The sequence below is a fragment of the Puntigrus tetrazona genome, chromosome 18, assembly GCF_018831695.1.
Source record: "Puntigrus tetrazona isolate hp1 chromosome 18, ASM1883169v1, whole genome shotgun sequence".
Classification (NCBI taxonomy): Eukaryota; Metazoa; Chordata; class Actinopteri; order Cypriniformes; family Cyprinidae; genus Puntigrus; species Puntigrus tetrazona.
In genome coordinates this window covers 10,131,962-10,147,433 of record NC_056716.1, presented here as the reverse complement: position 1 = coordinate 10,147,433, position 15,472 = coordinate 10,131,962, and the positions used below count along the sequence as shown (strand labels likewise).

The following is a 15,472-nucleotide window of genomic DNA, read 5'->3' as shown; positions in this document are numbered from 1 at the left end:
TTTTTACCTCACTGATAAGACTTTACAATCACTGATAGATTGTTTCACACAGAGAGTCCGGTGGGAGAGAACAAAGTTCTTCAGTAGTTGTAAGTAGACTGTTAAAGCTATTTTATTTCATCTAAATATAGGGTGAAGTGATTCTTTCGTTAATACAGACGATGCTGGATCATTAATAAAATTACAAAAAAGTTATGATGTATTTTTCTCTTAGCAATTATAAAGTTACTTAGCTTGTTTAATACCATATCTTTTTGGATAGTAAGTGAACCACTTCAACTAATACAGCGTGTGTATGAACTGATATTAGGCTTATTGTAGCCCTATCAATGTGTTGGGTTTTATTCCATATGATGTTAAGTGCAGTGGGATTGCTGCGGTTGAATATCTAAATAAAAGATGTCAGACAAAGCCTAAAATACCATGTGGAAAATGCAAAATAATTTCAGAATTATATTATGCTCATATATCACAAACTCATATTTGACACAGTCTTCATGCTATGTACACTCATATGTCCTTACAAGTACAATTCTGTCTGTATTATTTGCTCAAGAGACATTTAGTTACATTGTTAGATGGCATTCACACCTTGGATTCACAGAATCCAAAAAAGAAAAAAGAAAGTTCAAATATTTAAAAACTATTGTTCTATAACCAAAGAATAAATACTTCCTTGTTTGCTCGAGAGTTAAAGAATTAATTAAATAGCAATAAGCAGAGATACTGTTGGAAAGTTGTAGAAAAAAAAACGAGTTATGAATGAATCAAAGTCAAAGTTCACTCCATATTGAATCGAGTTCACAGTCTATAAATGGGTGACACTTTATATTAGGTGGCCTTCACTACCATGTGCTTACACCAAAAAATAAATACAATTTATTGTGTTCATAAAGTATTGCAAAACACTTTTGCTGCTATTGAGGTGGGATACGGGTAAAATTAGGGACAGGTTTGGTGGTATGGGTAGATTTAAGGGTAAGTTAAGGTGTAATGGATGGTTCGATAATGTAAATATAAATCTAAGTTCAAAAATGCACTTTTTAGCACTTACTCCATTAGAACACTGCTGGTGGTTGAACAATCTATTATCCGGATTAAATAAGTCTAATCATAATAGCTTACTGTATAACTACAGCCACACGGAGGTGTTGATGTTGTGTGAAGATATCCATATGCGGAAGTTTATTGCGACAATCCAAAAGAGAATAGTCAGGTATTACAGGCAGAGGTTCGTTAACAGTTAGGCAGTTAGGCAGTTAGACCGGCAAACAAGCAAAATCAATCGAACACGCAATGGGTCGTGAAACAAACATCAATCCAATCAGGTTACCAGAATACAAGGATGATCCGAAGAGACAATGGTCAGAATTAACAGGCAAGGTCATACACAAGATAGCAGTCAGAATAATCACGAGAGAAACAACTGGTAAGGCAGTGAAACTGGCAATACTTCGCAACAAGCCTTCAGTGTGCTCTGGTTTTATACTGGGCAAACAGGAACTGAGTGCAGAGGGAGTGGAGACGAGTCAGTACTCGGGTGAAGGCTCCCTCTGCTGGTGTGGCGTTACAATAGCGTTGTATGCAATTTGAGGGATAGGCTACAACTTGAAGAAAATGTTAAGATTAGCATGTTTTTTTTCAAAATTCTTAGTGATGCAGTGAGAATATTTTATACTGCTATAAATATAGGCCTATTTGTTTCTAAAAGACATTCATCTTATAAGTAAAACTTCAGAAATGTAGCTTAATTTAAAGTTTTTTAAAAACAACTAAAATACTCACAATTTATCTGATATTTAAAAAGATATTTAAATCATATTTTATCAATATATCATTTCCTTAATGTACCTTTGACAATGTTAAACATATTGTCACGTGGATGGGAATATGCATGGGAATGCATATTAAACTGCACTATAACCTTGCACATCATAGGAATCAAGTGAATCATATAACAAGAGTAGTTAAAAAATTTATTACCTTTTGATTAAAGATGCATGTGCATTTACAATAAGGCCAATAATGCGAATGTTTTAATTAAATTGGGTCAATTTTATTCAGTCAATATTTTGTTACTAAAAAAGGATTGTTTTTTCCTCCTCACTAGATCTGAATTATAAGAGCATGGACAACACCATCACAACAGAGGTTAAAGAGACATATGCGGTAAGTGCTGAGGGAATAGTAAATTTCCCTAGAAAAAAGAGAGTTACGATTTTTACAAATATAATCAATGTATTTAGCAAACACTGTTTACTTCTAAGTCTTCTTGTCTTACGTGTCTTTTGATTCACATACATACTGTGTAAATCGAGTCTAATTAGGATGGGTTTATTTCTAAAAGTCAAGCTTTGTGCTTACATAGGAATTGAACTTTAACACATATTCGGGCATTTTGTAACAATTAAACAGCCAGTTAAAAGAGGTACAACAGGGCAAAATCCTAAAAAAGTACTTTTCACTGCACCCAAAGTATACATTTGCAAAAGATTTTGTGTGAACATAAATCATACAAGTAATTTATTTATGTGGCACCATGGGAGTTAACCCCACACATGGGCAAAAGGTATTGATTAAATACAGCACTTATACAAATTACTGGGCAAAAAAATGTTTGTTTATTTGTTTGTAGTAATTTTTCAACTGAATATGTAAATAATAGTTGAGGATGAAAGGGGATGCAATATATTATAGAGTCAGGTTGTTTGGGCGTCTAGAATTGATGGAGACTCAGGGTGGGGGTACTGTCTCCGGCCATTATCCTAATAAAAGAATTAGGATCGCTGATTTGATTAAAGGGGAGGGAAGGGTGGGTTTGAAAGAAAAAGAAAAACAGTGCAGTATGAGGTGGCCTAATATAAGAAGGTAAGAATGATTCAGGAAGTGAGGTGATTGGTAGGGGTGTGGTAAGCTTAAGCTGATCTTCCATCTAAATTAAAACAATCACTTTAATAAAGTTTGTATTATTATTCATTTATTATTAATTATGTTCTATAAATATAGGTCATAAAGTGCAGTAAACATGACATTACTGGTTATTTATCTTTTTTGAATCATTACATATTACCGCTTGGTCAGGATTTTTTGTTTTCACTTTTTGATGCACAGGGTACCCATTTAGCATTATTTTTCATGTGAAGCCCATTTGAAAAAGCTTGCAACCCCATCCATTACAGAAAGGAGAAAAACGGGGCTGTCCACGGGGCTCATCTAGGTGTTCTGGTCTCCAATGAACATCATCTCTGGATGTTGATCCACCATCTGATCTAGATACGAACCGAGAAACAGAATATGAAAGAAATAGACTTATATTGGCGCAGATGTCATTCTTTTTACGATTCAATGAGTACATCATGTTTTATGTTCACGATTAAGTGTTCACGATTCTGGCTGATATAATTAGTGCAGCAATACTGAATAATAGAAGTGTATTAGTGTTTTTGTGTAGGCTAGGTTAAAAAGATGTGGCTTTAATCTAGATTTAAACTGACAGAGTGTGTCTGCTTGCCGAACAGTATTAAGGAGATTGTTCCAGAGTTTGGGAGCCAAATAGGAGAAGGAGCTGCACTTCGCAATTGATTTTAATATTCTAGGTATTATTATATGTCCAGAGTTTTGTGAATGCAGTGGACATGCAGGACTATAATGTGATAAGAGCTCTCTCAAGTATTGATGAGCGAAACAATTCAGGGCTGTATAAGTAATTAACAAGATTTTAAAATCTATCCGATGTTTGATAGGGAGCCAATTCAGTGTTGACAGAACTGGGCAAATATGATCATACTTCCTAGTTCTAGTAAGGACTCTAGCTGCTGCGTTTTGGTCCAGCTGAGGTTTATTTATCATACCCGTCATTTACAGGTCAGATTCAGCATTGATTAGACTAACATTGATATTAATTGGGACTGAAGTGAACCATTCCTTTACCTGAAGGAAGTTCACTGGTTGGTGTTCAGTTTAGGCATTGTCAACCTCCCTGAAGCAGTGACATGAGGGGAGTGGCGATTATACTGAAACAATAAATGAACCAACGATAGAAGTTAGCGAAACCCAGGAATCTCTGAAGTTTTTTCATGGTATTGGGCTTGGGCCAGTTGAGAACAAACTACACCTTTTGGTCATCCATGGTAACCCCCTCCAAACTGATCATGTAATCAAGAAATGAAATCCGGGTCTAATGTAAAACACGAGTTGGTGATCAATTAGTCCAACGATCCCTAAAGACATTTATTGATAAAGGCCTGGAACACTGAAGGACTGTTTGCCTCAGGGAGATGAAGCGGTTGATTATCCTTCATCATTGGTGGTGTGAACGTTTTGGGACTTGACTTGAGACAGTTACTTTGGCAGGACTCTGACCATTGAAGAATCTGTTGCCATGATATCTGAGGTGTTATGACGTTCCAGTCAGGGCAGTCCAACAATGATCAGGTTCTGCAGTAAATTAATGGCAAATAATCTGAGATTCATCATGCAAAACTCTTTGCTTTCCCTGCCACCCAGGACTCACATGTAATGAGAGGAATATAATGTCCATTGGCAAAAGAGATATTGATAAAAGAGTCCAGCAAAGACTCTATTCATTGTGACTATGGTACTGAAGGAATTTGAGTTAGAGGATTTATGACTCACCGCTGCTTGACATGGAGGAAGCTCTCAGATGTCCTGACTGACTGCAATACAGACAGAGGTGGTTCCCTTTCCTCCAATTTGCATAGGCTTGTAGCTTTCGCGATTTGATGAGGTGAAGGGTTGGAACTGATGGGAAGAGGCAGACATGTGCGTAGTGAATGTATTATTTGTCGATGAAAACCAGGGTCTTGCCCTCATCGCGACAAGCCAGTTGCATTAAGCCCTTTTTGATAGAGCAGCTTCAGGGGGGTCACTCAATATGAGAATGTGTTATGTTTATTGCACTTACCAGTGAAACAACTTACTGCCTCCTGCCCAGGCACGTGAGACAGTGATTGTGACATCAACCAGTAATGCGTTTTCAAAATGGCTATTTAAGCAGAAGGGAAAAAATGGGAAGAGCTCTTTTAGCGTGCTGAAACAAACATGGTAGATGATTTTCTGCAAAGGCAGTAGTGCAGCCTGATGTGTACAACCCACTAAAACATGGGAAAACCACCACTGATGCACCATACTGCCAATACCAAGAGCTCAAAAGACTGTGCTGAATTAGTTCAGTCTTCTTTTCTCAATAGAGTAGTCGGGAGCTAAACAATGTTATCACTTGGCTCCGAATTGAAAAGCTGAATATGCACTGCACCCACTGCCTGCTTATAATGATGCTGTGATCAGTGGCAGCTGGATGTGATCATCGCATACCTATGTGAATTGGTTCATTCAGTTTATACGCAAAGTGGATTGGTCTCTCTAAGCAAGATCCCAATCCGTTGGTCACCAATGTGACTCAGAGTGACCAACTGAAAGGGAACTACAGAATACTCAGGACATGTCACTCGTGTAGTTGGGGAAAAATGCATTGTTTAACAAATATCAATAATTTTTTTATTTTTTCAATTTCAATGTTATTTGAGCAAAATAAACAACAATTACACAGTTGTGGTCAGATTTCATTGGTGATTTCAAATATGAAATTTAATGGAAGAATTAGATTCCCAATACAAAGACATAGGAGCTGCACTTGGATGCCCATAATGCGTTTTAAAGATGGCCACCAACTGACATGTCATCTTAAAAGAGACTTTGGCTGCTGTTTCTGTGCACAAATTTAAAAAGTGCTGCCAGAAGAAACAATGCCTTAGCCTTGTTCGTAAAATGCTATTAGCTCTTGTGTGTCTCGTGACTTATCATGGCATACTGTTGTGAAATGCAGTTGGCTCTTGTATCTCTCACAATCGCTTGCGAATGTGATGTAAGTGCGTAAACAGAGAAGGATCATTTTTCTCTTTTCTTCACTTTTTTGTAATACTTTTATACTGCTTATGGTCAGTTTTTACAGTAAATACTGTACCTGTGACTGCACTTATATTTGTCTGTGTGTGTGTTTTATATTGTTCAGTGGGTAGGTTTAGGGTAGGGTGGGGGTATATATATATATATATATATATATATATATATATATATATATATATATATATATATACACACACACACATATACAAAAGCATGCAAATCATTAAATTAAGACAAACAATTAACAATAATGGACAACTAAAAATGCAGTTAAAGGGGTATTTGAGCGTCAAAAAGCAATGTCGTGGTCCTGATCAAGCTTCAATGTGATGACTTGGAAGTGAATTTTTTTTGGCATTAACAGATACTGTATCAAGAAAACAATAAAGTTGGGTTAACATCTTTATTTTACAGGAAAATAATGTTGAAGATCTAAACACAGAAGGAGTACAGCAAATCTTTCACAGACTTCACCTTGAATATGAGAATGATCATAAATTGAGAGCTGCTGATGTTCTTCAGATAACTGCACATTCATTACAGTCTCATGAGTCTTGTGTTGAAGAAGAACTGGTTCAGACTTTACTTCAAAAACTACTGATGATGGACTACAGAGTAAGATACATCAATGTCAATAAAGCCAATGAACAGTCTTACACACAGTCAAGTGACAGTGAATCATCATCTGAAGAAGGAGACATTTTTAATGAAATGTCATTGTCTAAAAACAAAACAAACCAATCTGAGCGAATCCACCCAATGGATGTTCAGATGGCTGTGTTTCATTGTGCGGATGATTTCTTAAAGCAGATGATGGTGACTAAACTGTCCCAGTGCCAATACGCTCTTCCTCTGCTTGTTCCTGATCCATTAACACAACAGATTGAGTTTCCTCTCTGGACACTCAGACAAATCAACAAGAGCTGGAAGATTAGAAACACCAAAAAAGAAACCATCAGTCAAATCCAAAAACCGATCTACAAGACAGAAACTCCAATGGTGTTTTTCTTCAGGTTTGGCCTTTTGTCTTCATCCAAGTCTCAGCTGATGAACAGTCTGATAAATGAGAAACACAACACGTTTTTCCACAGGAACTGTCCAGGCAGCAGCAGAACCAGAGTTTTGATGGATGGCGTAGTGGAGATCTCCTGGTTCTGTCCTTCTGGGAAAAACACAGATAAATTCACTGAATGTGTTGCATTCTGTAATCTACATGGTGATGCAGGAAACTATGAGAAACAGCTGCAGATTCTGACTGAAATGGCATCAGTCAATGTTGTTCTTCTACCTCATCTTTACAAGAATGATAGACATGCAGAAAAAATTCAAAGCCTGTACAATAACAGAAAGCCACTCATTTGTCTTTTTACTGAGGATGAATCTACATTAAAGAAGACTAGGAAAGGAAAATTCAAAATTGGTTTGAAAGACAGAAATCAGTCAGATGTATCTGAAGAACTTAGAAAAACTATAAATAATTGTCTCTCAGAACCATCTTCCCTTTTCAGGATTGAAGATGTGTCTAAATACTCAGATATCAGAATAGATGAGGAAGGCAATGATGACTGCAGGAGAGGAAGAGAAGCAGCACGACAGATGATGAGTTTTCTGAAAAATAAAAACCTGACAGAAATTAAAGAATCATTTCTGCCCTGTCAGGGGAAACTGTGGTATCAATGGTGCCAGATGAACAAAGAGCTGCATCGACCTCAAGCAAATGTAACAGAATTGGAAATAAGTAGAACACAAACAAAAATGAAGAAAATCCATGAGCAACAACATATGTCTGACGTTGGCAGTTTTATGAAGTGTTTTGTTGAAGAAATTAACTCACAAGGTGCAAATACAAAGATATTTTTCCTCAAATGGCTCGAAATCCTTCTGGATGAACATACATCAGCTGATCTTTCAGCTCTACATACCAAATATGATGAAAAGTGGTCAGAACTTGTAAAATTTAAAGAAGAACATGTTAAATATGAAAACCTGACAGTTGAACAAAAAGACCTTGAGAAAATATCTGAAGAACTTCAAGCAGCAACCTTTGGTTTGGAGCACATCATGAGGGAGATTGCTCAAATCTATGAATCATGTTCATCTGTGAAGAAGAACAAAAAAAACTTGCAGGTTTACTTCACTTCTCTCCCAAGTCTCGCAGCAGAGATGATGATCTCTGGATTTCCACTGGAGCTGATGGATGGCGATGCTGCTCATGTTCCTCTTGTCTGGATCTCTGCTGTTCTAGATGAACTCACCCAGAAACTTGGAGACCAGAGAGTCTTTGTGCTGTCAGTTTTAGGGATTCAGAGCTCTGGGAAATCCACCATGCTGAATGCCATGTTTGGACTCCAGTTTGCCGTCAGTGCTGGAAGGTGCACCAGAGGAGCTTTCATGCAGCTGGTCAGAGTGTCAGACGACATGAAAACAAAGCTGAACTTTGACTATATTCTGGTTGTTGATACTGAGGGTCTTCGTGCGCTTGAACTTGCTGGAAGATCAACAAGATATCATGACAATGAATTGGCCACATTTATTGTTGGTCTTGGAAATCTTACCCTAATCAACATATTTGGAGAAAACCCATGTGAGATACAGGACATTCTTCAAATTGTTGTTCAGGCATTCCTGAGAATGAAGAAAGTAAGACTGAATCCCAGCTGCATGTTTGTGCATCAAAATGTTTCAGATGTCACAGCTGAAGAGAAAAACATGGAAGGAAGAAGACGTCTTCAGAAGACGCTAGATGAGATGGCAAAACTTGCTGCTACAGAGGAAGTCTGTGATGTTGAATGTTTCAATGATGTCATTGCATTTGATGTACGAACAGATGTCACTTATTTTGCTCAGCTATGGGAAGGCAGCCCACCCATGGCACCACCAAACCCAAACTACTGTGTGAATGTTCATGAACTAAAGGAAGCTATTCTTTCAAATTTCTCAAAATCAGATGGAATTATGCTAAAAGACTTTAAAGACCGTATTAATGATCTCTGGGAAGCTTTGCTCAATGAACGATTTGTCTTCAGCTTCAAAAATTCTCTGGAGATTGCAGCTTACCGGAAACTTGAGACCAAATACAGCAAATGGTCCTGGAGTCTTCGCAGTGCCATGATGGAAACTGAGAACAAACTACACAACCAAATAGAAAATGAAGCAATTCACAAGATAGAAGAAACTGATCTTCAAAGAGAACTGAAGAAGACAAGTGAAGAATTAGAGAAATCAATTTCAGAATTCTTTGATAAAGACACATATAAAGATATACTCATCCAGTGGAAAACCTCATTTGAAATAAAAATCGAAGAGCTTCAGCAAAACATTTTGACAGAAACAAAAAAGAAATTAAATGAGATTCTTCAGCAGAGAGACCTAAAGAAAAATATTGATGCTCAGAGGACACATCATGAAAACACTCTCTATGAAAAAAGCAAAGAACTTGCACTAAAACTCAAACATAAAGCAAATGATGAAGAAACACTGAAAAAAGAGTTTGATTTGTTTTGGGAACAGAGTGTAAATATGATCGTTAGAGACACTGCTCCAATCAAAAACATTGATGTAGTGAGAGATGTGAAAGAGATCCTCAATGATATTTATAAAAGTATGAAAAACTGGAGGGAAAGCAGAGATATTTTCTCGATGTCCAGTTACTCAGATTATGTACAGTTAAAGAATACCAGCGGATTTACAGACAATTTTTACAGAGTAGCTAAAGAGATGCTAGGTCATGCTCTGTCTAATGAAGATGAAACCCAAATAAAAACATTTGTGACAGATGTTGCTCAGCAGACAGAAAAAATTATTCAGTCATATAATTTTTCAAAAATGGGCTACAACAAAAGCTGCATTCAACATATTATAGATTACATCAAGGTAAGGATTTTAGAACATCAGGAAGGATCAGTGCAATATGTGTTGAAGAATGAATTCTTCATTGATTTGGTTCTTTCTATATGTGAGAAAGCAAACAAAATGATCACTGAGCAAAACAGAAAGTTCACAGAAGCCAATGATCCTGTAATATATATTGAGAAGAACAGAGAAAGGTACTATAGTATTTTTCAGAAATACTGTCATGGAGCAGCATCAGCTGCCATTTTTGGTGAGATCATTTGTCAGAAACTTAATCAACCTATTGAGCAGAGTGTCTACAAGAAGACTGCCAGAGATTTAGCAGGTGAAATAAAAACAGACTGTGAATCACTGAACGGAAACAGATCTAATATGGAGAAACACATCCTAAAGTCACTGGCAGAAGAGGAGGATTTTAAGAAATACATTAACTACATTGATAATCCTAAAGAGCACTTCAAGTGTTTCATCAGAGATGTAGTCAGTCGGTACATCACTGATAAGTTCAGTGTCAGTGTTTTACCCAAGTTGAAGGGGAACATTAAACACCTGCAGCACAAAATCTTGGATGCAGCACATAAATCTACTGAATATGTTCAAATGAACAATGGAGATGTTAGCTTGTGGTTAAAGAGTTTCACACAGCAGCTCTCAGATGTGCTGGTCTTCTCTGAAAAAGACCTCAGTGGAGTGAAACATGATGTTGATGATTTCAGTCTCCTAGAAGATGTGATAAGAAAAACATTTGATTCAAACTTTGACATTAGTGGAAGATTCAGATTAGATATGTTTCCAGAAAATATGGACTCTAATTACAGACCAGATAAGCTTCTGATTAATCACTTCTGTCAGTGCTGTTGGGTTCAGTGTCCATTTTGTGGAGCCATCTGCACCAACACCATAGAAAACCATCCAGGAGACCACAGTGTTCCTTTCCATCGAGTGCCTGGGCTCAAAGGCTGCCATTACCGTAAAACAGAGGAACTGTGTGCTGAATTTTGCACAACTTTAGTGACAAGTAATAACAAATTTCGTGTTGTAGACAAGTGGTTTCTACATAAAGAATATAGAAAAGCTGGAAAAGACTTTGAAAATTGGAGTATCACCCCGGACCTCTCTGAACTGCCCTACTGGAAGTGGTTTGTGTGCAATTTTAAAAATGACCTTGGTAAGCACTACAACAAATCATTTGAGAGTAGTGGAAACATTCCACGTAAATGGAGGGAATACACAAAACAGGACGCTATTGAAAGTTTGGATAAATGCTTTAATTAAAGCATATGAAGACCAAAATCCATTTAAGGTACTTATTCATAGAACACTTATACCTTATACCTCTTTGCACTAAAATAATGCAACTGTTTAAAATTTATTTGCTGTATATATTACTGTAAAATCCAAAATTATATAGTAACTAATTGTAACTAATCTCCACGTCCAATTCATTCATTTTAATTTAAAAAAATACATTAGTGTATTCTAATTTTAGAGAACAAGAATCACTGTGTTTGACGTGCTGTTTCACGCATTAAGAGTTGTTAACTCTAAAGAATTGGATTCTCATGTTATGCATTAAAGTTTTAAAAAACAGTTTGGACATATGACCGAGTACTTCTGGATTTGTAAGAGGTTTTTTTTTGATCATTCGTCTTTATGTCAAAGTTGAGAATGGAACTCCTTGTATGGGCATTTCTCAAGGAAGCACATGCCCCCCCCAGACATACACCAGAGAGAGCGAGATTGTGTTCATCAGCGCTTTATTCAGCTGCCCTGCACGGGATTCACTCAAGAAGAATGTCTTTAAAATAGTGTGTTTTGAGTTGTAAGGGAAAGATAACCTTGTTATACTAATAAAACAATTGTGCAGTTAAATTAAGGTAATTTTCTGGCAGCAGGGGTGCCAGTGATTTTCTGTTAATTTACAACCTTCTGTCGTTAATTTACAGCTCTTTATTTTTACAGCATGTTACTGTTATACTACCATGGAAAGTAATTCTGCTCCAGTTAGAGAGTGTAAAATAGTAGTATTCAGGCACATGCACAGATGGGGCTCAACCTGTGCAGAGCGCATGTCCTTTTTGTTGGTGATGATGTTTTCTTACTTAAATAAATCAATGCTATTAATTACCCTTTGCATCTGTCTCTATTTACCATCTTCAAACATTTAGCTACTGAAGCTAATGACTAAAACCTAGTCGATTCCGCTTAAACTGTCAGTAAACCTCATAACTCCACCCCCTTTATTTCATTAATATGCCATATGATTAATATGCCAATTGACTAGGGAAACAAAAAAAAATCTATTTTAACTGCTCCCGGTAACGCGACTTTTGACGGGGGAACCCTCGAAACGTGATTTGGCTAGTGTTGAGTATGTAGCGTGGCCACAGGAACTAACTCAGATTACAGTACGATTTTCAAAACCCTAGGAATTAATGCTGACTACGCCACCCCTTTAAAGTAAGGGGAACTAAGAGTTTAGATTGAGACACACAGGTTCGTGACCATGAAGGGCAGAGACAAGGACATTAGTATAGAAGCATGTTTGTTTATTAAAAAAAAAAAAAAAAAAAAAAAAAAAGAACCACAGCAAGTCAAACAGGGACTAAAACGTACAAACAGACTAGGCTAGCTGTAAAGTGAATGTTAAACCACACGCGCACACAAACACACCAGTGGAGTGAGTGATCAGACAGCAGTCCATACTTCGTGCTCCAAACACCACCACCAGGATATCATAACAGCTAGCCTTCTCATACAGGGCCTAAAACACACATGCAAGAAACAAATCAATAAATACCTCAATTATACTAAAACTGGGTTAAGAGAATTCTCCAGTAATCACAATATAGCAGTAAAATATAAGAAAGATGAAATGAAAAAAAAAAAAAAAAAAAAAGAGACTTAACCACAAGACTATTACAAAAGATGTAAATAAACAGTCACAAGAGAAAAAAAAACATGCAATAACAAAACAACGAAACTCAAATTAAGTAAGTCGCACTGAACACTTGCAGGAAGCCGATCACTGAATGGGAGCCGGTCAACGCTCGCCAAACGCGCACAGTGATGAACCGACCATCTCTGTTTCCATAGCCTTAGGTTTCAGCATTAAACAAGGAACAGAGGAAATAGCAGCAAAACAGCAGCACAGTCTTAATCTGTAGGCTGCAATCGAAGCGTTTCCACGGAATATCCTGCTAAAATTTAACAATTCGTTAACCAAATTAACAAATACATAAAAATACACTGATACTTACCCAAATCTTCGTCACAATAACCTAAGTTGTATGATTGCTCACAGCATAATGTTTGACAATTCACACGAAAAGTGGACTCAAGCCAGCTGAAATCAAAACATGCGACTTAAACAGATGTAATTTTATATAAACCGTTTATCAAACTGGGCTTACCGGGGATCAATGACAGCCTGCGCACCACTGCAAAACCGCAAACCAGAAGCTATTCCAGCTACAAGAGTGAATTTAATTAATTGATATACACTAACTAAACTTTAACACCAGACAAACTACCACCAAAACATACCTTTTCCATGCGGAAACCCACACACACCAAGGGGCGGAGCTAGCAATGACACATCCCGGGTAGCACAACAAGCGGCTTTTATATACGCAGCACTCTGCTCTGATAGGCTGTCTTCTAACTACAGGGGAGGAACATACTCACTCTGCCACAAGTAGCAATTGGGCGGGTTTTGTTGTGAAAACCTGGCAACCCTGCACAGTAGCTGAACAAAGACTTGCAACAGTAAAAATATCTTTGTTTGAATGAGTATGACATTTTCTTTATGCAAGAAACACAATGGCTCATATTTCATGTATTTGAGGCACAAGTGAGACCCAAGAGAGATACGCCATAGTCATATCCTTGTCATCTAATTGACACTTAACATGTTAGGTAAAATATTTTTCTAAGAAATGTCTTATTTGATTTGTGATTGCTGGTAAACTTAGTTTAACATTTAAACATTATATTGTTGCATGGTTAATGTTTACGCTGTTAATATGAAATATAAATTAAGGAAAACATGGTCTTACTAAAGTAACGTTGTAGTAACTAAGAAAAAAAATATATTACAGAATCAGATCACTGTGAAATCTTATATTTTTAAAATGCAGATAGGTTTAGGAGAGAGCATGATTCAAACTTTTCACTGTAGTGTGAAGCATAGTGTCGACCTTCAAAAGACCAACATTTGGCCCTCCAAAGAATCAATCAGGTATGTGGATATATGTTGGATATGCTGCAGTTTCTTATAATATTCTACTTTGACTGGAATTGTGTTGGACATAATTTAAATTATATTTCAAAATATGCAAAAATACTTGAACCATTGCTTACCTTCCCCTCTTATCAATAACATGCATAAACATAATAACCAAACAGTACAAATAAGTTAGTAGGACTCCCCAAATAACAGACAACCTTCTTGCCATAATGCATATTGCACATATTTAATACGGCGTTTATGCTAAGAATGCGCTCGGAATCAATTAACCTGAGATACAGATATAACACTCGTTTACACATCAAAGAACAGTTGATATAGTGAACAACCATGTGTATAACTCAAATGAAACAAGGATGGTGTGCATATTATGCAGTTTTTAACTGTTAAGGATGATATTAAATAACAAAATCGCACTCACGACCAATCACACACATAGATCTTTGCTGAGGTATAATATAAATTAGAAACTATGCCTTAATATGCGAATATGCGTATTTGGAACAGGCATTTATATAGAAATAACATACATCACATTTCAACTTAAAATAATGCCTTAGCATGAAACCACGAGAATAATAGAAATGCTTTAGAGAACTCACTGTGGTTAGAATAAACGTAATACAAAAATATAAAAAGAAATGTGATAATCTGTCCGGGGTATCACATATCCTGCTAACAGGAACAGCGGTACGCATAATAGCTCACTATTAACTGTTTTTCTATAGGGTTTTGGTTTAAATAAATTGCAGTTCATTTAATTACAGTTAATGCTGTTTTTTGGGGTTTTTTTTCTTTTTACATCTTTAACCCTTTAAACCTCACAACAAAATCCTCAATTTTAAATTAACACTACTAATGTGTGTACAAGTTAATATATATATATATATATATATATATATATATATATATATATATATATATATATATATATATATTTTACCGTTGTAATTTTACCTTCAGAATATGGCCATTTTTAAGGCTATTTTACATTGTAATCTTTTAAAAGGAACTCAGCATTACGTGAATAGTGGATGCAATTTCTTTTTATGGGGCAGCAAAGGAGTTTTATGAGTGTGTTTGTTGATGTTTTTTTTTTTTAATTCATCATTTCGATGCTGTATTTGCACATACTGAAAAATGGAGCAGTCCCGACTACATCCTGGCCATGATTCAGAACTGCAGACGGTAAGTGAAACAATTTATCTGTGTTTTGTAGGCGACCTGGGGGGTATTCCAGAAAGCAGGTTATGTGACATACCTGGATATGTTTAAGGGCAAGTTTGTGGATAACCTCAACTTTCGGTTCCAAAAACGGAGGTAACTTTCTGGGTATGTATGTAACCATAGCGACTGACTCTCTGAAGATAATCTGCTTGGGAGAAGGTGATGTTTCAGTGTAACTTTGTTTCAGAAGGTCGGTGAGCATGGCGTGCCCTTTTGATG

General features: G+C 36.5%; 1 protein-coding gene and 1 long non-coding RNA gene across 2 annotated transcripts; one reads left to right on the top strand and one right to left on the bottom strand.

The window, feature by feature from the left end:
• Positions 1-47: 47 nt before the first annotated feature.
• On the top strand, positions 48-11,904 carry LOC122323098 (interferon-induced very large GTPase 1-like). The gene is made up of 4 exons (XM_043216750.1): positions 48-89; positions 2,111-2,169; positions 6,340-11,080; positions 11,440-11,904. Exons 2-3 carry the CDS (start codon positions 2,128-2,130, stop codon positions 11,050-11,052), a joined length of 4,755 nt encoding a protein of 1,584 aa, XP_043072685.1. The 5' UTR covers positions 48-89; positions 2,111-2,127; the 3' UTR covers positions 11,053-11,080; positions 11,440-11,904.
• Positions 11,905-12,345: 441 nt separating this feature from the next.
• On the bottom strand, positions 12,346-13,463 carry LOC122323099. Its single transcript, XR_006246947.1, has 3 exons — positions 13,324-13,463; positions 13,038-13,248; positions 12,346-12,541 (listed from the first exon to the last, which is right to left on the bottom strand). It is a non-coding gene; the product is annotated as an uncharacterized LOC122323099 (long non-coding RNA).
• Between the last annotated feature and the right edge of the window lie 2,009 nt (positions 13,464-15,472).